Below are 20,727 nucleotides of genomic sequence, written 5' to 3'. Positions count from 1 at the left end.
GCGTCTCATACCACCATCCACACCAAAGTACCACCTTAAGGTTACCAAAAGTGAACTTACCATTCAACCTTTCCATCTTTATACCATTCACATGCATAAAAGACAAACATTACATAAGCCATATCAACACCTAAAGACCATCACCTAAGACAACTCTAAGTCATACTTGTGCAATGTGAAAGCAGCATCCCATACTACTACTCACACTAAGTACTCCTTAAAGCCACCATAGACAAGGCACATTCATATTCATTAAGTCATGACAAAGAAGTTACTCATAATACAATCCAAGTATAGCATGCATCTTTTCATTTAAGCGAGTCAACATTCTCCATTAACTTCATTACATTAAGAGCACTTTCATTCATTTAGACATTAGATCAACATTCTTCATTAACATCATCATAAGAGGACATTCATTACACTTAACATTATAAAGGAACACACCACAACCTCTCTCAAAACCTACTTGTGCAATGCATAGATGGCATCTCATACCACCACCCACACTAAGTAGGGCATTCTTAAGAAGTCATAGTTCATTAACATTATTGTGGGGGTAAGCCTTAACCGACATAGACCATATGAGAAATTCATGGAATCCCGGTGTCACCCTCACCGAATAAGGGATTCCTACTTGCCTAAGGTAGGACCATCGTTTGTTTAGCCTTAAGTGGACCCACTAGCTAGACTTATGTGGGCACATAGTTATGGGATTGGGAGATTACTACTAGATACCCTGCCTCAACTCACGAATGAGCATCCATCTCAAGAGATTGTTACTAGATACTCCGCCTCAACTTTCGGATGAGCATCCATCTCAAATCATATCCACTCGGTGCTTAGCATTATTTCCCACGGAGTACATTACATTAGTTCATTATGGGATAAGAGATTGTTACTAGATACTCCGCCTCAACTTCCGGATGAGCATCCATCTCAAGCGCAACATTCACTAAAATAGGATATAGGGATTGTTACTAAATACTCCGCCTCAATTTCTGGATGAGCATCCATCCCATCCCAACATTCATTCATGATTGGAAAACTCATAGATTCAAAGATGAGAATAGTTTTTCACTTAAGAATTTCCTTATTGTGAAAAAGTCCTTTCACAACAAGTCATTATCATTCATTAGAGTACAATTGAGAATAACCTTTCAATTAACTCATCATCATTAACATTATCATAGAAACTTCATTCATTAGTTATTCATGAGTGTGTGTATGTGAGAATAACCTTTCACATATAGCCTCATCATTCATATGTGTTAATTGAGAAATAACATTCAATCATAACACACTTACATTCTAAACATGATCATTATACATTCATTGTAATCACACACACCAACTTTACATCAATATCACACATAGATCCTTCATATATAGAGGTACAAGGAAGATATCCATCAATTCAAGACTACAATATGCATAGTAAGTAAACATTCCCACCTTTCAAGTGGATCAATAGATCAAGCACAATTCTACTTTAATATGCAATTTGATCATAACTTTCCCTTCAAGGCTAAGAACCAACATCAATCCATAAATCCAAGATACTACAATAGAATAGGAAATTGACATGATTCAATCACTTAATTCAATATAAGCATCAACAATTCAACATACTTGCATAATCAATCAACTCTCAATCACAAATCACAATTTAAAAAATTGGGGGGAAACATGGGTTCTAGGAAGAAATCATCTTAATTCATCTTTAAATCCACAATTCATTCATAATTCAATGCAATAAAGCTTTTAGAAATCATTTAGAATCGAACCCATGCATAGATTGAAAACTAGGGTTTTAGAGAAAACATTGGAGACTTGAAATCACTTTTGAGATTGGCTCCTTGAAAGAAACTAAGTCAAGGATGAAGATCACCATACCTTTTTAAGAAGAATCCCACGAAAATCCCTTGAAAACTTGAAGATTTTGATCTTGGAAGCTTGAAGTCTTCACCTCCAATGGAGGTTTCTAGAGAGAACTTTTGGAAGGGAAAGGAAGTTTGATTTGGGGTTTTGAAAATAATGAAGTCTAAAATAGAGTTTAATACTTTTAATACTCTTAAAATACCTTAATTAAGTTAAAATAACCGTCCCTCCATTTAAAATAATTAATTAGACAATTACCAATTCGACCTTACCTTGGCCGAGTCCTTGACAGCAAACCAGGTGCAGTCGACGGATCCCCATCCACGGACCGTGGATGGGTTGACGCCTCGTGCTGTCACCTCGTGGTTTGTGGCTGGGGCTTGGTTTGGAGGGCCATGACCTACGAAGGCCATCCACGGGGAGTGGATGGACCTACGGGGCATGGACCCTTCCGTAGGTCACCCTCAAATTGGCAAGCTTACTCATTTGGGGCAGCCTTGGGGTTAGACTTAGGGTCCTCCTCAAGGATCCCTAGGGTGGTCCATGGGGAGTCGTACCGTGACGTTTAACCCCTAAACCCCTCAGCTATAACTCGGGACAACATCTAACCACCTCAAACCTCATGACAAACTCACACACTCACTAGTTGGGCTCTAGTTTTACTTATTCGATTTACGGGTCGCTACAATATATATATATATATATATAAAGAATTTAAAATTGATATAACATTATTTTTTTGACCAGGCTATAAGAAGATTAAATAATATACTTGGTTGATATTTATTTCGATTGTTAATTTGTTGTAGAAGTATAAAAGAGAAAAAAGCTATTAATAAAATAAAATAAAGGGAACAAGAGAAAGCAAGAAAGAACTTTAAAAAAAGTTTCCATCAATATCAGAAATAGCCTAACGAAAAAAGAAAATTCATTCATCACCATATACTAGCTTACAAGGTGTATCCATGATTTTAAACGGATGGGTGCACTATTACGAAAAAATATATCTAAAATATAAATTTGATCGATTTGATCTTAGGTTCTTAATATGAACCGTCAAATTTTAAAAATTATAGATCTAAAATACATAATATTATTAGTTTTAAATTTTAATATACACATTTGATTTGATTATATAAATATAATTTTTTTAGAAATTTTCAATGTAACACTCTTGAACTTTGAAATATTAAAGCAAAAAAATAAAAGAAAAATTAGTCGAAACATCAAAAGTGTCACCAATAACCACTTAGAGAGTTGTTACTCAAAAAAACAATATAAATATAAGATTAATTCTTATCCTCACTTAGAGAGATGCACTCAATCATCATCGTATTTTTAAATAGTATTTTGAAAGTGGATTCACACATCGATATTCAATTATTTTTTAAAAAATATAGCACTACTATATACTTCATATGTCCCTAATTACTTGTCCACTTTTCCTTTTATAGTTGTCCCTAATTTCTTGTCCACTTTTCCTTTTATAGTTGTCCCTAATTACTTGTCCACTTTTCCTTTTATAGTTGTCCCTAATTACTTGTTCATTTTGACAAATCAAGAAAGGACCATTTTTTTACCTATTATACCCTCAATTAAATGACTAATTACTTTGAAAAATGTAGAACTTTTCATCCACTTCATAATTAATAGGGGTAAAATGGTAAACTCATTATGTCATTAATTATTTTCTTAATAGGTGTGTCAATTCAAAAGTAAACAAGTAAATAGGGACAAATGGAGTATATTCTAGAGAGGGGAGCATGGGTTCATGTGAACCCACAGAACCCCCTCTAGATACGCCTATGCTTACAGATTACAGATATATAACCATTTTTCCCACGAAGGCATAATTCATTTAGAAGCTGGGTTTGAGTTAGGATTTTAAGTTTATAAATTCTAAATTTTTTGAAAAGGCAGCTTTACTAGGTTTTTTATATATATTAAGTGAATTTTTGAATACTAATAGTTTGGATCAAAACTACGAGATTCTATTGAATCGTAAGCGAAATTGTATCGCGCACTGCAGGGGCCATTCGGGGTGGCGTTCCCAATAGGATTTTATACATACCCAAGGCTCGAACCGAGACATCTGATTAAGAATGAAGTAGTCTCACCACTGCACCACAACCCATATATCGGTCATTTATGGATATTAAAATATCTGCATAGACTGCATGAACATACAACTAGATAAGTAACATATTTCTAATAATTCCCCACTCCATTAACTATGTGAATCCCTCTCTTTTTTCTTTTTTACCTATTTTGCCTTTATCTTTCATGGTTTCACATTCTCAAGCACCATCATCCTTCAATTATACTGTTTCATACTTAGCAAGTTTGACATTGATTTCAACACATATGCAATAGTACATCTGCACTTGTTACTTTCAACTCGAACTATATATGTAAATAAAAGTTTTATTAAACCATTTAAAAAAAACACACACATACATTAAAAGGCACATCAACTAACTTCGAATCTTGAATCCGCCTATATGTCTGTGCATTATTCTTTTAAAGCCCTCCTATGGTTTTTTGAAGATTGGAATCTCAGGGAATGGTTTTTTCAAGAGTGGTGGGATTGGAGGTAGAGTTGGCTTAGTGTAGGTTGGAATTGGAGGTAGAGGTGGCTTTTTGATGGCTGGAATTGGAGGTAGAAATGGTTGTTTGTATAAGGGAAATGGTGGAAATTTTGGAAATGGTGGAAACTTGAAGAATGGCCAGAGGAAAGCAGAGGTGCATAAGGTTGTTGAGAATTTTAGATTTTCAACTGGTTTCAATGTCTGTTTTTCATTCTTTTCTGAATTGGTGAATACAATCTTGGAGGCTTCTATGCCATTGTGTGTTGGACATGGTGCAGCAGATGCACTATGGAGTTGTGCAAAACAATCTTCCTTCAATTTCCCATCTTTCACCATCTCTTTAGGAAGTAACACTTCGAATTTTCCGTCTTTATCAAGTTTTCCCTCTCCTCTTGTTTTGATTGCTCCATTTCCATTCCTGCAGTTGATGGTAACACGAAGCCCTGAAAGAAAGAATCGTTATAATCAGAGACAGATTCAGAATTTGAAACGATGAATATAAGGTTTTACAAGCCTCAAACTAGTGGTATCACTACACTTGGTTATAACTATTAAATAAAAGCAGTCAGGTGCACAAAGCTCCCACTATGCACAAAGTTCAAGAAAGGTCTAGACTCTAGACCACATTAGGTCTATACTACGCAACTTTTTTTCTTTTACATTTCTGCAAGAGGTTGTTTTTTGGTTTTAACGATTACATACCTTGAAAAGCATGAATGGTCTTTATGTTACTCTCTTTGCAATCAGCACACTCCCCAAATCCAACAACCTGAACTGTCTTGTCATCAGCATAGCAGAAGCTCACTGCAAATAATAACAAAGAAACAGAGAAGACTCTGCCAAAAAGGGACTCATGAATCCCCATTGGGATCACTATGCTAATAGGCAAATGAGCTCTTTTGCCAGAAATGTGAAGATAAGAAAAAGTTGATGTGTTGAGTATGTTTGATTGAGATGCTAAAGGGTATATATATAGTACAAAAAATGGTAACATTTCTTATTAGTTACACTTACAACCAACACATAGTTAAGCACATTCACATGAACTTTTGACTTATGGAATGTTTGAAAGAGGTTTGTAGTTAGCAAAAGTTAAGAAAAAATTACAAATATGGGTGAGTTGTTAGATCAAAAGTTATTAACTTCATTCAATGAAGTATCATCCAACTACAAACCTCGTCTGTTTTCTATTTCTAAACCTACTTAGCTGTTCTTATTTATGTAAATTTTGCTAAAATTCAGAGTAATTAATTACATGTGAACTTTTGACTACTTTTAGTTGAATTGCCATTTGGAGTGTTCAACAAACACTGTAAAATCAATTGTATTTATAATTTGACATAGTTGGTTTGGTTTGATCTTTTCTCAAATAAAAATTGATCCAAACCGAACCAAATTGGCATTCTTTCTACTATGCCTGATTTGCTTCTTTTTTGTGTGTGGAAGTACTTCCTTTGTCTCAATTTAACTATCTTACTTTTCTTTTTGGTTTGTTTCAAACCAGTATCTCTTTTTATATTTAATAAGTTTCTCAATTCCAGCATTTTACATAGCTAGCTTAAAATCACAAAAATTTAAAGTACTTCATACATCTTTAATATAAGATAACAAGATTTAAAAGTCTCACTTTATTTTTTAAACTGTGTTCAATCAAACTAAGACACTTAAATTGGAACGGATGGAGTATATAGTAAAGAGAAAAAGGCAGGTATATTATGCAGGCATTTTCATGAAATGGGAATTATTCGTCTCCTCACACTCTCCGTGAATCAATGGACATTTCTCAACTATTTTTTCTTGCTATTAACTTCAAAATACTCATACTCATGGACGTATATGCATCATCATGCATATTATATTGCAATTAAGACTACTACTATACTATCAACCCTCCTTCTTGCGGGGATTCCCGTTTCAAAGGGAGTCTTAACCCGTTGGGAAAAATGTTAGCTAACTCGTTCTATCATATTCTTCATCCTCCTTCAAATGATATAATACAGTACATCTTATTTTAGTGCAAAGAACCAAACACCCAACAAAAAATAATTTTTATATTAACAATTCGCATATAACTAATCTCTCCATTATAATCTCTATATAACTTGTCTGCAAATGAAACACCGCCTGTAGAAACTTGCATTTATACTTTTAAAGTTCTACTACTATAATATGATTCGTCCCAAATCATCAGTTTCTCATCCAACCAATTGAACTGGAGTATATGAGCTGAGTCCATAAAATTTACCTTGCTGAGTACATGTTATTGTTCTTTATTTAGTTTCTATATCACAGATAATATTTCTATTGTATGCTTTTAAAGATCCACAAGGTAAAAGGAGTCTACCATACTCGAACAAGGCCACAGGAACCATTAGCTGGCCAAATCTATCTACCCAGAAAAACAATAAATATTTGAAAGGAAAAAATGTGAATGTGTTAAGACAAAATTGTCTTTGCCACCTCCAACTACAAGTCAGTTGGCACTAAAAAGACATGGATGATAGGTTTTTCCCTCATGCTACAACAGTGGAGAACGTCTATGGATTCTATTTTTGGAAACCTATTTCATGTTTTCAACTATTCGCAAGTCTATCTCTAGCCTCAGTATCAGAAAGTTCAAGTCATTCACTTCTTCTTCTTCGACTTGTTGGAGAGCGACTGAGAATATGCAGTTCCCTGCATAAACACACACAAGGAGATCAAGATCATACCCAAGTCCAAACAAAAAAAGAAATCATGTTAACATGATTTTAAAAAACTAGACAATAAAATATTTCCAATAGTAAAATAAACCACAAACCTCAAGCCATTCATCCGTGGATGCATCTGTTGTTGCTGTTCCAACTTCAACCTTTGCCTTTGGAGCTCTCTTAGTTTTCTATACATACATCAAAGAGAGAAAATCAAAGGTTTAAAGGAAAAGGGACCAACAGAAGTGCAATATACATTTTATGGACTACAAACACACATTTACAATAAGATTTGTCTCGGCCCCATAGGTAAACCCCTCATACATTTTGTGTTCTTACAGTAATGCCCTTATATGTACGGATATATCTAACTGGCACCACCATATCAAGTCTCAGTTAGTACCAAATTCTAAAGATTGTTGACACCAAACTAAATCATACCATGTCGGGAGGATAGGGGTGTATGAGAGGAAAAGTATAACCCTAATCAATAATGAGGCCATTCACACATGTATTTATCAATCCACTCAGTAATTCTGATGCACTAGCAATATTCTTCTGCTCTCATGAGGTGCTTATATAAAGAGTAAATGTAATCACCTTTGAGAGATTTTGTATCTGACCACGAATCCAGAATCCAAGAAGGGCAAGGAGGGCAATTCCAAGACAAAACAAGAAAACAGACTCAACACTGAGAAGACCACCAGGCTCAGTCACTTCAATAGTGCCATTGTAGAATGTACTTTGAAAAGGGTTCTGGTCTATCTCATAAACAATAATACCGACAAGATCAAAGCTTCCGGGCTGCAACATTAAATAAAAATTATTCAGAGTATGAACCAATAGCAGCATTAAGTGTGAGCAAAAGAAGTACAAAAATAAGCAGATAATAAAAGAGAAAAGCAGTACAAATGTTTGGCAAGCAACCAACCTGCATAAATTTGCTGACAGCAAATATGTATGGGAAAGTGGCCTGAGCAGAAGGTGGAACTGTAGCATTGTTAAAAGCCTAGGAAATGGGAGAAGATACAAAATTAGCAAGGTCTCTAACCCAAATGACAGTGAAATAGCATGAAAATAGAAGACTCATTTGAACAAGAACTCCACATTAACAACAGAAGATCACCGGAGCTTTCATCCTGTAAAGCATAAATAAGCAATCGCTGCCCTTGTGACATATAAATTTTTTTCTTTACTTTCAAGATAATCTTGAAGTGGTATTTTCTTCTCAAATAATTTACCATTTGTGTTACTTTAAGAACTTATCAATTTCAGTAATATACAGTCTACTAATGATAAACCTAAAATTATATCCAATGAGCAATCATATTAAGAAATAAGACAAAAACCCAAATGGGGAAAAATTGTTTCAATCGTGAGAAGAATGAGTTTTGTATACAAGCTCATTCAACTGGCAGCTAACCAGCTCACATCCCTTGTTTTTCCCCTCCGGGTGGGGGTAGGTATTCTTAGTCTCAACTGCTTCACCTTAAATTTAACATCCATTTTGAATGATATGTAGTATGCACCATCAAAATTGAATTAGCCACCACTATCGGCAAAGCACACCCCCAAGCTTCATAGGAGGAGCTCATTCCAGCAACTATTAACTCCAATTCTATTGAGTCAGGGACAGATTAATGGCAACTGAACTTAGTGCAGCTTGAAAAACAGACAACACACACTATACAATCAACAACATGCAATCCATGAAACACTCTGTATAAGAAAATTTATAGAAAGCCCTACACAACTTCAGAAGCTTTTATCAAATTTATATTTTATCTGTCCATGTCGAACAGATAACAATATAATTAACGTTCCAGTTTCTGGGGTATTTCTGTAATATTTCATTAAACTTGGACTTTGCACAAACAGTGGAATGTACTTTTTGGGTGAAGTAGTAGTGATCTAAACTTTTCTATGAGCAAGTCAAGAGGCTCAGAGCAATCACAATTCATGTCTATTGCTTGGTCATTCTTGATATCATTTTAAAATAGAAATACATTTTGGAGATTTTCATATACATAAATGTTTAATTTATTTTTTTCATTTTTCACATTGTAAAACTGAAAATGATCTTGCTCATTCTCGTCATCCTAAATCAATGTGAATTAACCTAAAAATTAAATAATGACCTTATTATTCATTAAGTGTACTAAATGTTCAAAGTCTTCTGACCACCAACTTTTAAGAAAATCAAAACAACCCATTTGTTAAAACCAGAAAAGTTAAGGGCCCTGACAACAACTTGCTTGAAAATTGGCTTGCTACAAAAGCAAGTGCATGAAACTTTAGCTAAATAAGGAAACTATTAACCTTAAGGTTAAAAGTCAACATGGAGAAACCTTAAATAAGATTGAATGTGACCCGAAGAACTCAAAACTCAGTGGATAGGTAAATTCCAGCTTAAAGAACCAAAATAACAAGTAAAATAAATTTGAGATAAGAAGTTTTTCTTTCAGCATAAAGGACATAATATACCACAAATATTATGGAAGAAGCAGAGTGTGTCCTGATTTCTACCAAAAAATAAATCCAAACAATTACCTGTACAGACAGATTTTGAACCAAATAGCGGTGATCAAAAGGAAGGTGTACGCTGGCTTGGATTGCAATGATATTCAAACTTGAATCCCCTGTAGTAGGCATCCAAAATTGGGAAATGAATCACTAAAATTAAGCACTTGAAGGGAAGGATAAATCCACTGAAACACAAAAGGATTACCATCATTTTTCAATCCAACTAACAGCTCACTTTCCTCACCAGCTGCCACTACTGCAAAGACGAAGAAATATGTTCTGAGAGATGCAATTCTTAAACTATTAAGTACTATCATTTAAGCAAAACAAAGAATAAAGATACAAAACAGAAAGGGTTTAACTTACCCTTAGAAGGGTTTTTGGGGAAAACACAAACCGTCTCAATCCCAGGTGCGGGACTAAAACTATCACTGCCAAAATCTTGGACATCATCATTAACAATTCCAAGATCTCCTGCTTCTCCAGTGCCTTCTACCACATCTGTTTCAGGGTCGGATTGACATCTAGCAACTATGAAGAAAATCAAAACAATAAGAAACCAACATGAAATGCAGGAAATAATAGGCCAATGTTTGAAACGGAACTCCTCCTAATAATCAACTGCAAAAGCAGACAAACTAATAAGCATATCAGCCATACAAATCCTCTGTAATCTTTCTTCTATAATCAGGCCCAAAGTCTAGAAGACAATAATCAATAAGGTATGCAAACATCAAGAATAACTAACTGAAACCTGAAAATCAAGCAACTGAACTACTCTATTAGGTGGGATCTATGCATGCATCAACAGTTCTTTCCCATGTCATATATAAAATGATACTATCAAATCAAAGATAGTTAATTTAACTACAGCATTACTAGTACAACGTTTCCACTATTGCCACCCAAAGCACAATTCAAATTCTGACTTATTTCCAAATACTAAATTTTGATTAAACTTCCGTTTCTAAATGGAGAAGATTATCAAGGTATGTAGCCTTAGCATTCAGAGACAGATTTACTCAACAAAGACAAATCACATATTCACATCCCACACCACATCAACTAGGACGATAACATAATTGGAAACAAATACATAAAAGAATTTCAAAAACAAACAGAAAGAGGCTGATATTTGCCAGTGATCTCGAATATCTATTGCATCTCAACTTTTAATAGTAAATAGAAACGTCGATTGCATCGAATTGAATGTCAATTTCAAAGATCACACAAAAGATTAAAAGACATTGAAGAATATACAAAGGAGAGATCTGGATCTGAGAATAACGAACCTTGAAGAAATAATGAAGAGAAGAGAATGAGAGCGAGGAAAACAGAGAAAACCCTAATTGACATTGTAGATCGAAGATGAAGATGAAGAGGAGAGAGGTAACAGAAATGTAGAGCTGAGCTAAGAGGGACAAAAAAAGCCCAGCAAAACCAGCAGTTTTGTCGTTTTTCGGCGACGGTAAAACAGAGGAATAGGAAGTGAATCTCCTCGTGTTACGAAATACGGACATCCAAACCAAACCAATACGGGGGCCCAACTTAACTTTTCCAATTAACCAACGTTTTTTTTATGGAAAAATTAGCTGTCCTATTCTTTTAAAAAAATAAAAATATTAAAACCTTATTTATTTTCATTAAGATTAAAACGTCTAAATCTTAATGCATATTTGAATATTAAGATGTGCATTAGGCTTTATTTGTTTGTATTTAATAAAAGTTTGAATCTTAATCATTCAGATCCAGTCCATTCAGTATGTTTGATTTTTAGATCTAAATCTCAATCATTCAAATTAAACTCATTAAGTTCATTTGTTTCTTTTTTAAAAAAATAAAAATTCTTAATGGATCTAAAATGATCTACTTGAATCAAATTTATAAGAGAGTCTTAGGGAAAAGGGTCAAATATGCCCCTAAACTATTCGAAAAGGTCTAGATATACCCCCGTTTAAAGTTTGGTTCACTTGTGTCATCGCAGTCCAACTTTTTGTCTAGATATGCCCTTATTGGCGTTAAATGTCAAATGGAATTGTCACGTCATTTTTACATTACGACGTGGCATTTATATTAAAGGGAAAGGGGTCAAATATACCCCTAAACTATTCGAAAAGGTCTAGATATACCCCCCTTTTATATAAACTACCCGACCCGTTTTCAACAAATTTTTTTCGATAAATCCCGAATATGAGTAATTGACTAATAAAAATAGGAAAAATATGAAGAAAAAAATATAAAATTAACGCAAAAAATTCACAAATAAATATAGTAACCTTAAATTCAACAATTTTTTAAAAGAATTATTTTTTTCGATAAATCATGAAACTGAGTAATTGATCAATAAAAAATATGAAAATGACTTTATGCTGAATTTTTAGGTTATATTTTTCATATTTCTTAAAGAACCTGCATATAAATTGTTGCATAGTGTCCTTCAAGTGTGGTTGATGTTCAAATGCTAATTCTTAGGAGTGATCCAAGTCTCATCCCCACTTTCTTAATTTTTTGTTGATAGCTATGAAAGTCTAATTTAGATTGCAATGTAAGTAATCATAGTTGCTTCATGAATGAAATGTTGTCTTTTTTATTTGGAGGGTGTCCATTTCACTTGCTTTGACTTTTCAATTTTTGGAATGAAATTTATTGTCATACTTTCTTTGACGTCTCTTCTCTGAATGTTGAGGGTCTATATTCATTTAGGACTGTCTTAGTGAAATGTCTATAACTTTGCAGTATATGACCTAGTTTTCCACGACTTAATTATACACAAGATTCTATCCTCCTCATAGATTTTTTTTATTTATGATGACGTTTCTGAATATTATGACATTTACTTTCATACTTTTCAGGAAATATGTATGTAAATTGTTGTATAGTGTCCTTTAGGTGTAGCTGATGTGCAAATGTTAATTCTTAGGAGTGATCCAAGTCTCATTCCCACTTTCTCTAAAATTAATGCTTAACGTGGATAACTTCCTCCATAAATGCTTACAATATTGATGGTTCAGATGATGGATAAGACTTGAGAGGCATCTACAATTAGTAATTTTTTCCACCACAGATCCTCAAGAATCCAGTACCACTTTAAGATATTAACATGTGTCCAATAGAGGAGGACGTTCAATGCTATCCTGTCCCAATTATATTCTTGTTCTTGAAAAAGAGATTAAAGCAGCCATCAATTTGTGGCCTTAGAAAATGACATATCCTTCCATTCTATAAGAATCATTTTTAACCTTATCCATCCAGATACCACAACTCTGCACCAAGCTTTACATGCATATGAGTATTTTACCACCTTCTAAGAAAAATCATTAATCACTTTGATTATTATCTTAATATATATTCTTTCCATTCATTTTTACGTGTACATAAGAATAAGTAATTAACATTAAGAATAAAATAAAATTAAAAAAAAAATTATTTTTAAAATAGTGAATAAATAAAAGTGAACGAATGGATTAGACAGAATGAGTTTCAATCAGCGGGCATAGTCGGTGAACCAAACACATGGATATAACACATATAGATGTTCCGAATAGTAACAGCAATTTGTTTTGCCCAATAATAAACACAAGAAGCAGATAGATAAGCGAAGGTGCCATTACAAATATCTTCAGTTTAGGAAATGGCAGCTTCTTTAGCTTCTCAACTTTCTGGTCCAAAATCTGCCATTTCCTTTTCCTCTCCACCACACTTTTCTGGTCTCCGTCCATCTTCTAATTTCAAGCTTGACAATACTCACTCTTTTTTCCAAAATGTTGACTCTCACTTACGCCTTTCGCCCTCTCACAAACCTTGCAGACCCGTCGTCTCCATGGCTGGCTCCGGCAAGGTACATAAGCTTTTAGATTATATATTTGGCTTAGTAGATTTCGTCAGTTTGTTAGGCTGTGTGTGTGATCTGAATTGATACAAGTTATTAGAACAGAGTATGGCACAATGCCTGTATTGAACCACTTTTACTGACTAAACAGCAAATTAGAAATAGCAATTGGATTAACAAGTTATTTATGACCTTGTTTTCAACTATGTCTTCAATCCAAACTAGTTGGGGTTTACTACATGAATCCTCTATATTTATTCTACTCTATTTGAGCCCCCTTTCTTGTTTATGGGACTGCTTCAAGTTCGCACCTTATCACACTGGATTAGGCTGGTTGGCTTCTTCTTTATAAACAATCATCCAATGCAACATGGGTTAGATTTGTCATGACACTAGAATTTGCCCCTAAAATGCATTATGGTAGCTTTCACAACTTTTCTAGGCCTCGTGTAATACATTTTTGAACTTTCAATTATCGCCCTTTTCGTATTGGATGTCTGATTATAGATTTGTTATTGTTTGCAGTTCTTTGTTGGTGGCAACTGGAAATGTGTAAGTATTACATCTTATGTCCTCTTGTCTAGTTATGTAATTGAAATTTGAAACCCCTCTTTTTCATAATGGGCGGTGGCATTTATTTCCCTATGATTTTTTTGTTTTCGTAACTTTGTCAATGTTTCTCCCAGAATGGAACAAAGGACTCCATAAGCAAGCTTGTATCTGATCTGAACAGTGCGAAACTCGAGTCAGATGTTGGTGAGTTCTTCAATGTTGTTCACTTTCCATTGCCTCAAGCTGTATGTGCATATCCAGCTTTCTGTGAAGCTGTCTCAATGACTTTCTACCCTATTCGGATTTTGATTGCAGAGTAATCTTTGTAAGCCTGTTACAGTTGCCACTTAGTTTGACCCTAGTTTGCTGACTACTTCTCACCCTACATTCAATATAGTTTGTTGTGCATATCCCTTTCATAGTGCTGTTCTAGGATGATATCTCGTTTTATTCAAGGCCACACGGATAACACCATGCTCTTTTTTTCCGTTTTATACTTGTATTTGAAATCTGAAATGATTCTTTCCTCGTCTTGGTAATACTGGTATTCAGTTTTAACGAGAATGAAGTTGATTATGCAAGCATTAATGAAAAATATAGAAACCTTATATGAATTGTGAAGATTTGCAATCGAAGTTTTTCATGACACTGGCCATATCTACATGTCCTGTTGATACTTATCCTTTACAAACCTAGACGTAGAGAGAAGTCGTGGAAAAGCAAGTCATCTTTAAATGTTCTGGCCGTTAGATTTAGAAGCAAACTCATGTTAATTAGCCTGCTCAAAGAGGTGTTGCAAAAGGCATGACAAAGGCACACAAAAGATGATGCTTCTCTTAAGGGGATTCCTTTTTCTGTTTCTTGTTTGCGGGTCTGCAGCATTTTAGATGATTCAGTTGTTCATCCTACTCTACTCTCATTCTCTTTATTCTTTCTTTGCTTCCCAATATTTACTCTGTAGTATCGATAAAGATGTAATACCGGTATTTGTAATTGGATATGTCCATGTCCAAAGTTTCATGAATGTTTGGTGCTGATAGCCCAGTCCTTCCAGAGTATGCACCGTAATGGTTTCGGCATTGTGATATCATATCCGTATATAGATAAAACACTTTCTCCACCTATTATATTGATTTTCTTCATCTTCATCGGTCAACTAATCAAGATTGCTGAAAATATTATTAATTTCTAACATTCATATAGTAATTTTATATTCTGAATCAGTTGCTATCACAAAATAATATGTTCTTCTTGGATACTTGCAGATGTGGTTGTAGCACCTCCCTTTCTGTACATTGATCAAGTGAAGAGTTCACTAACTGATAGGATTGAGATTTCTGGTCAGAATTGCTGGACTGGCAAAGGTGGAGCTTTCACGGGTGAAATCAGGTTAAGCTCACATGTAAAATTAAATTTAAATCAATTAACGCGCCAGAATTGCTTTGTTCTTCACTATATGATGGTTTATGGTAATTCAACAGTCTGGTTTCGAATGTTAATTTGCAGTCTTTCCAAATTTTCTGAAAATCCAGACCAAAATTTACTTCTTTTTCTTTTATAATGATGGTGTCCGGGTTAGCAAGGCATACCTCTAACTATTCTACCTGATACCTACTACCTCCCACTAGCATATGTATCCGGTAACTTTACTCACGAAGGCTTAGGCAAATAGAAGTAATCACCTAGCATTTTTGGCTCTATGGGTATTTGAACTCTGATAAAGATAGGAGCTCAATAGCCTTCGTACAACCAAACTATAGGGAAATTGCCCCATTAAAGGAGCGACAAGATGGCTAACGAATCTGTACAAGTTTATTCTTCCTTAACTGATTTTCAGCGTAGTTTTAATTGGTTGTGTCCTTTCAAGGTGTACCAAACCAATGTTTTTCTTGTCATCCTAATGAGAGAGTGTTAACTATATTTTCACCAATAAGGCCTGCATGACATCGCTGTTGAGATCAGAAGTTTCTCTTTGTGTTTTCTCTGTGGTTATGGTTATGGTTATCCTTTTTTGAGTGAAAAGAGGTAACAATTTTAGTGAAAAAAAGCTGTACTAAGAGCCGTATGCCCGTATCTACTATTCGAAAGGAGAAAAAGTGTAACCTTGTTCTTATTGCAAGGGTTCTAGGATATCTAACAGTGAATCTACTTATAGTAATTCTTCCTTACACCAAAAATGAAACAAAAGCAAAGAAGTCATCTTAATCTTCTGGACAGGCCTGACTATATCTTCCAAACATCTTGATTTTCTTTCCTTCCAAACATTCCACCAAATACAAGCCAGAATTTTACCACATCAAGTAAAGAGTGCCACTTTGATGGGTATTTTATCTCAGCTGTGTTTCCAGTGCCTAATACCAGCCTGCTATCCAGTATGATTTGAAGCTGTGTATGAAGATTTGACGTTGTAGCTGTGCCTTAGCCATGTCAGTCTTTCTTGTTGATCAATGGTACGATGAAATTGCTTCAGTATTTTGAAGAAATTTGAAGCCTATTGATTTCCCAATTATTACGAAATTTTCTTAAGCTTATTCTGTTGACTTGAAGTTTCAGGGAAGGCATCTTTGAGAGGTCCATTGCCCAATCCAAATTATCAGTAGGATTTTTTTGTTCTTTAAGTGTGGGATTTCAGGTCAAACCATGACTTTGAACTTAATTCCCTCCATCTTCGTCAAGGAAAAGAAGATAATAATGGGTAGTGAATTTAGTACAATGAAATCCACCATTGTATCCATATTTCATTAACAATAGCATTACTATGTAGTCAAGATATTGAATAGAATAAAAGGGAATCTGTTATCTGATTGTCCTACAAGGCCACATCTCCATTAAAATATAAGCCAATGCTTCTTTCCACCAATTAGATGTGGAATCCAACCTTAAAGTTAAACTCCACTTTATGAATCCTATCAGAAGTGCAGTTCATTAGGTAATGGACGGCAGAGACCATCATTTCTTCATTGCTCATTGTGTATGACTTCAAAATATGTCAGAGATCAAGTGTGGACCCAATTACTCTCCTGTTAGTGTAACTCATCTTCAATTTATAATATGTTTTATTTAACATATGTAGCGTGGAACAGTTGAAGGATGTTGGCTGCAAGTGGGTCATTCTTGGTCATTCTGAGCGGAGACATGTAATTGGAGAAAATGATGAAGTAAGGCTTTGCATGAATCATTTGATTTGTGAATTTTATGGAAAACTAAGCAATTTGTCACAAGTGAAATGAAGTAAAACATTTGCCGGGTCTTGATGATACTTCGTTGTGTGTTGAGCTGTTCACTAAGGACTTGACTGGGCCATTCTCTCGTGCAGTTTATTGGGAAGAAGGCCGCTTATGCCTTGAGCCAGAATGTTGGAGTTATAGCCTGTATTGGAGAGCTATTGGAAGAAAGAGAAGCTGGAAAAACTTTTGATGTATGTTTCAAGCAGTTGAAGGCATTTGCCGGTGAGATTTTGCTGATTATGTTGAATATAGTCTTACTTGCAGAATCTTTCATCTCATATTCATGAGACCTATATATGTATATGATGTTCTATTAAAAGCTAAGATTACTCACTGGGGGCAGGGATGGGATAGTCATTTATATCCATTGCCTTGGCTTAATGAATTTTCTCCCTTAGGCTAAAAGTGTTACATGTGAAAGCTTTATCTTTCTTAGATCTCTTTGATGACATTTCTGTGATGTGCAGATGCTTTACCAAGTTGGGATGATGTTGTCATTGCATATGAGCCTGTATGGGCTATTGGAACTGGTAAAGTGGCGTCACCTGAGCAGGCTCAGGAGGTCCATGCAGCTGTTCGTGATTGGCTAAGTAAGAATGTTTCTGCAGAAGTTGCTTCTAAAACACGCATCATATATGGAGGTAATGAATTTGAGTGTTGAATTCATGTAAAAAGTAACTTTTCCTCTTCTGTGTTTCATGCATGCGAATTGAGATTGCATGAGTTATTGTTAAAAGTTAAGGATTTAAGCCATGTTGTGATTTGTTATTGATATGTCAACTAGATATTGTAAAAGTTCCCCTCTTCCGCTTGGGTTGTGTTGAGCCGTAAAGTATCATAATTACAGGAGTCAACAATTCTTTTTGTTGTTTTCTACTTAGGGGGGATGGGGAAGTGAACCCCTAACTCTTTTTGTTGAATTCTTATTTGTTTGTCTTTTGAAGAATTCTTTTTGTGAGTCAGCGAAGGACTTTGACGCATTGTTAAATTAAGACATATCCAACCTGTATTTGGTGCTCCAAAATCCTGTTTCTTTGCTGTTGATATGCCTGGATTTTTTGTGAAACTGAATTGTAATTTTCATGTTTCATAAAACTGTAAAATTTTGACAGGCTCTGTGAACGGAGGCAACTCTTCTGACCTGGCGAAGAAAGAAGATATTGATGGCTTTCTAGTGGGGGGTGCTTCTTTAAAGGTTATCTTTTAATTGCTAAGTACATGCATTTTGTCTGGCAAATATTTTTTAGTTTCCTATTTGACTGTAGCATGTGGAATGTATCCGTAAAATATTTGGGATCAGTGGAAATGATTGTAACATGCAAGAACTGTATCCTTGACCAAAATTACAAAAATTAAAACATGGATAAGTTATTAAATTTAAGCTGGACCTAGAATTTATGGCATCCCCTTAGAAAGAACATCATATCTAGAAAATGTTGTTCACTGTGACTAGTATTGGAAAAAAATTGTTGTTCATCGTGACTATAAGTGGACAGTGGACCTACCCTTTATCGTGGACACTAAAAATTCTTTGGTGTTGGGGCAACTACTGCGCACACTCTGGAGTGCTGAAGTTGGTTTGGAAAGAACTTTAGTGATATGTGGAGTTTAATGTGAAGATCCTTGGGACTTGGAGTTTGACGGAGTATGACAAAAGCAATATCCCTAGGGCTTCGGGTCAATGGTAAGAGCACAGTGCATGACACGTGGGTTAGACTCATGTCAATAGTTCGACTCTGCCATGGACTAAAGCCGGTATTTAAGTGGAGATGGGTAAAGGGACAACCCATTATCCACCAAGTTACAACCATGTGTCAACTGTCCCTCGGAAAATTTTTTTGGTCATCACAAAAAGATGATAGAAGTAATCAGCCATAGGTGGTGGTTGTATCTTAGAAATTTACATGGAGATAGAATAAAAATATACACATTGCAATTAGTTTCATTAAATGTGTACTAAACCAACTCCTAGCTTGTTGGTTTCTAACTTGTCGCTGCATCATTTATTCAAAGTGGAAATTCTCCATTGGAATTAACTTTTTTTTTTGGAAATGCGCAGTAACCTTAATATTCTATGTTTCAGGGTCCTGAGTTTGCCACCATTATTAATTCTGTAACATCCAAGAAGGTAGCTGCTTGATCATTTGTCACGGGTTGTAGTCGTTGAAATAAATGGCTTAGAGAAATAGCAGTGCTGGAAGCATCAGATGGTCAATTTATGAATGAGTTTTATCTAGTGGAATTTTGGTAACTTTCCAACTCATCCTGTATAACTTGTTTTTCATCCATCTCATTTTAATAACACAGTGAAAGCAAAATGTGGAGCTTCAGAGTGTAAATTTTTTTTTATAGCGGGGTTTGGATGTGTTGTATGTTCCTTGACACTAATTATACCAAAGTTTGCTGAAGTTACTTGACCCCTCCCAACACCCCCAACCCAAAATAAATATCTATGCTTCAAATGATGAATGTGGATTGTGAAGAAGTATGGTCAATGAGTACATTTTCTGCTCTTTTTTCTTTTCTTGGAACTACAATTGATTTCAGATGTTTGAAGGCACCTTAGCTCCCAGAATCCCAGTGCACTGCACAGCATGGTTTTATCTCAAGCGTATCATCACTCCAGCATAGTAAGTGAAGTTTCACTAGTAGAGATTCAAACTTGATCACATCGTCTTGGAGTTAAACTTATAAAAGTGAAACTCTCGAATAGTGTTCTAGAGTTCAAACTTTTATAAATGAAGTTCCATGACAGTCTCGAAATTTGAACGTATACATGTAAAACTAAGTCTTTTTGCATTTAATTGTAATGGAGAAGTAACTATTTTTAAGCTACTTTGCAAAAGTTAATTATATTTCAAACAAGTTGGCGTAAAGGTCTACCTAGTATAAGTTATACTTGGTTTAATGAAGTATGGGTTAGGCATACTTGACAAGTTGGAACCTTAAAATGACACAAGTCTGAAATTTAAGTGAGAACAGGACAGATGGGCAGCGTTTGCCATAAATTTTTGTAAGTATGAAAAAAAGTAAATTGTAATTGCAAAACAAGTAAAGAAAAAGAAATTATTTGTTCAAATTGTGAGTGTAATTATGTGTATGCAGGTTTCTCAAATAAATTAAGTAGACATACATGAAAAAGGGTGCTGAATGAATTTGTTAGATTTTTATTGTTTTGACAAATTGATGCTTGAAGTTTTGTTCATTAAAATCTAACAAATTCAAAACATAAGTTTCGTATTTCTTTATAAGAAATATGACACTTATGTCTTGAATTTGAGCTTATTTGAATTATTTTTAAAAAAAATGGATAAAAATAGTCAAATCACACATCAGTTACCTATTTCAAAAAAAAAAAGTCAAATCATACATCACTAAAGTTTTATCCAATTTTTATATGCAATTCAATCACATGACTGAAGTTTGATCTTTGCTAA

The 20,727-nt window shown here is 34.7% G+C and overlaps 3 protein-coding genes across 3 annotated transcripts; 1 reads left to right on the top strand and 2 right to left on the bottom strand.

Moving 5' to 3' along the window:
• Nucleotides 1-4,296: 4,296 nt before the first annotated feature.
• On the bottom strand, nucleotides 4,297-5,404 carry LOC125828954 (proline-rich protein 4-like). Its single transcript, XM_049508261.1, has 2 exons — nucleotides 5,172-5,404; nucleotides 4,297-4,912 (listed from the first exon to the last, which is right to left on the bottom strand). The coding sequence occupies exons 1-2, from the start codon at nucleotides 5,332-5,334 to the stop codon at nucleotides 4,413-4,415; spliced, it is 663 nt and encodes a 220-aa protein (XP_049364218.1). The 5' UTR covers nucleotides 5,335-5,404; the 3' UTR covers nucleotides 4,297-4,412.
• A 1,455-nt stretch (nucleotides 5,405-6,859) lies between these two features.
• LOC125828953 (translocon-associated protein subunit alpha-like) lies at nucleotides 6,860-11,186 on the bottom strand. Its single transcript, XM_049508259.1, has 8 exons — nucleotides 10,975-11,186; nucleotides 10,049-10,213; nucleotides 9,888-9,938; nucleotides 9,710-9,798; nucleotides 8,091-8,168; nucleotides 7,760-7,963; nucleotides 7,270-7,347; nucleotides 6,860-7,145 (listed from the first exon to the last, which is right to left on the bottom strand). Exons 1-8 carry the CDS (start codon nucleotides 11,036-11,038, stop codon nucleotides 7,095-7,097), a joined length of 780 nt encoding a protein of 259 aa, XP_049364216.1. The 5' UTR covers nucleotides 11,039-11,186; the 3' UTR covers nucleotides 6,860-7,094.
• Nucleotides 11,187-13,237: 2,051 nt separating this feature from the next.
• LOC125828952 (triosephosphate isomerase, chloroplastic-like) lies at nucleotides 13,238-19,759 on the top strand. The gene is made up of 9 exons (XM_049508258.1): nucleotides 13,238-13,520; nucleotides 14,037-14,063; nucleotides 14,198-14,267; nucleotides 15,329-15,452; nucleotides 17,137-17,221; nucleotides 17,380-17,512; nucleotides 17,758-17,931; nucleotides 18,403-18,485; nucleotides 19,374-19,759. Exons 1-9 carry the CDS (start codon nucleotides 13,314-13,316, stop codon nucleotides 19,428-19,430), a joined length of 960 nt encoding a protein of 319 aa, XP_049364215.1. The 5' UTR covers nucleotides 13,238-13,313; the 3' UTR covers nucleotides 19,431-19,759.
• Nucleotides 19,760-20,727: the final 968 nt, after the last annotated feature.

Source organism: Solanum verrucosum, unplaced genomic scaffold (genome assembly GCF_900185275.1).
Source record: "Solanum verrucosum unplaced genomic scaffold, falcon-dt-bn FXZP01000067.1, whole genome shotgun sequence".
Lineage (NCBI taxonomy): Eukaryota > Viridiplantae > Streptophyta > Magnoliopsida > Solanales > Solanaceae > Solanum > Solanum verrucosum.
The sequence above is the reverse complement of the archived record's forward strand: the minus strand, read 5'-3'. Positions and strand labels throughout refer to the sequence as shown.

What these genes read in the sequence shown, in the direction of transcription:
- LOC125828953 (XM_049508259.1), bottom strand. Translation starts at nt 11,038, where the DNA reads ATGTCAATTAGGGTTTTCTCTGTTTTCCTCGCTCTCATTCTCTTCTCT. An exon ending in AGATACAAAATCTCTCAAAG is followed by an intron (nt 7,348 to 7,759) that starts GTGATTACATTT and finishes ATGTATGTATAG; the next exon opens with AAAACTAAGAGAGCTCCAAA. An exon ending in CCACGGATGAATGGCTTGAG is followed by an intron (nt 7,146 to 7,269) that starts GTTTGTGGTTTA and finishes GTGTTTATGCAG; the next exon opens with GGAACTGCATATTCTCAGTC.
- LOC125828954 (XM_049508261.1), bottom strand. Translation starts at nt 5,334, where the DNA reads ATGGGGATTCATGAGTCCCTTTTTGGCAGAGTCTTCTCTGTTTCTTTG. An exon ending in GACCATTCATGCTTTTCAAG is followed by an intron (nt 4,913 to 5,171) that starts GTATGTAATCGT and finishes TCTTTCTTTCAG; the next exon opens with GGCTTCGTGTTACCATCAAC.
- LOC125828952 (XM_049508258.1), top strand. Translation starts at nt 13,314, where the DNA reads ATGGCAGCTTCTTTAGCTTCTCAACTTTCTGGTCCAAAATCTGCCATT. An exon ending in TTGGTGGCAACTGGAAATGT is followed by an intron (nt 14,064 to 14,197) that starts GTAAGTATTACA and finishes TGTTTCTCCCAG; the next exon opens with AATGGAACAAAGGACTCCAT. An exon ending in GAAACTCGAGTCAGATGTTG is followed by an intron (nt 14,268 to 15,328) that starts GTGAGTTCTTCA and finishes GGATACTTGCAG; the next exon opens with ATGTGGTTGTAGCACCTCCC.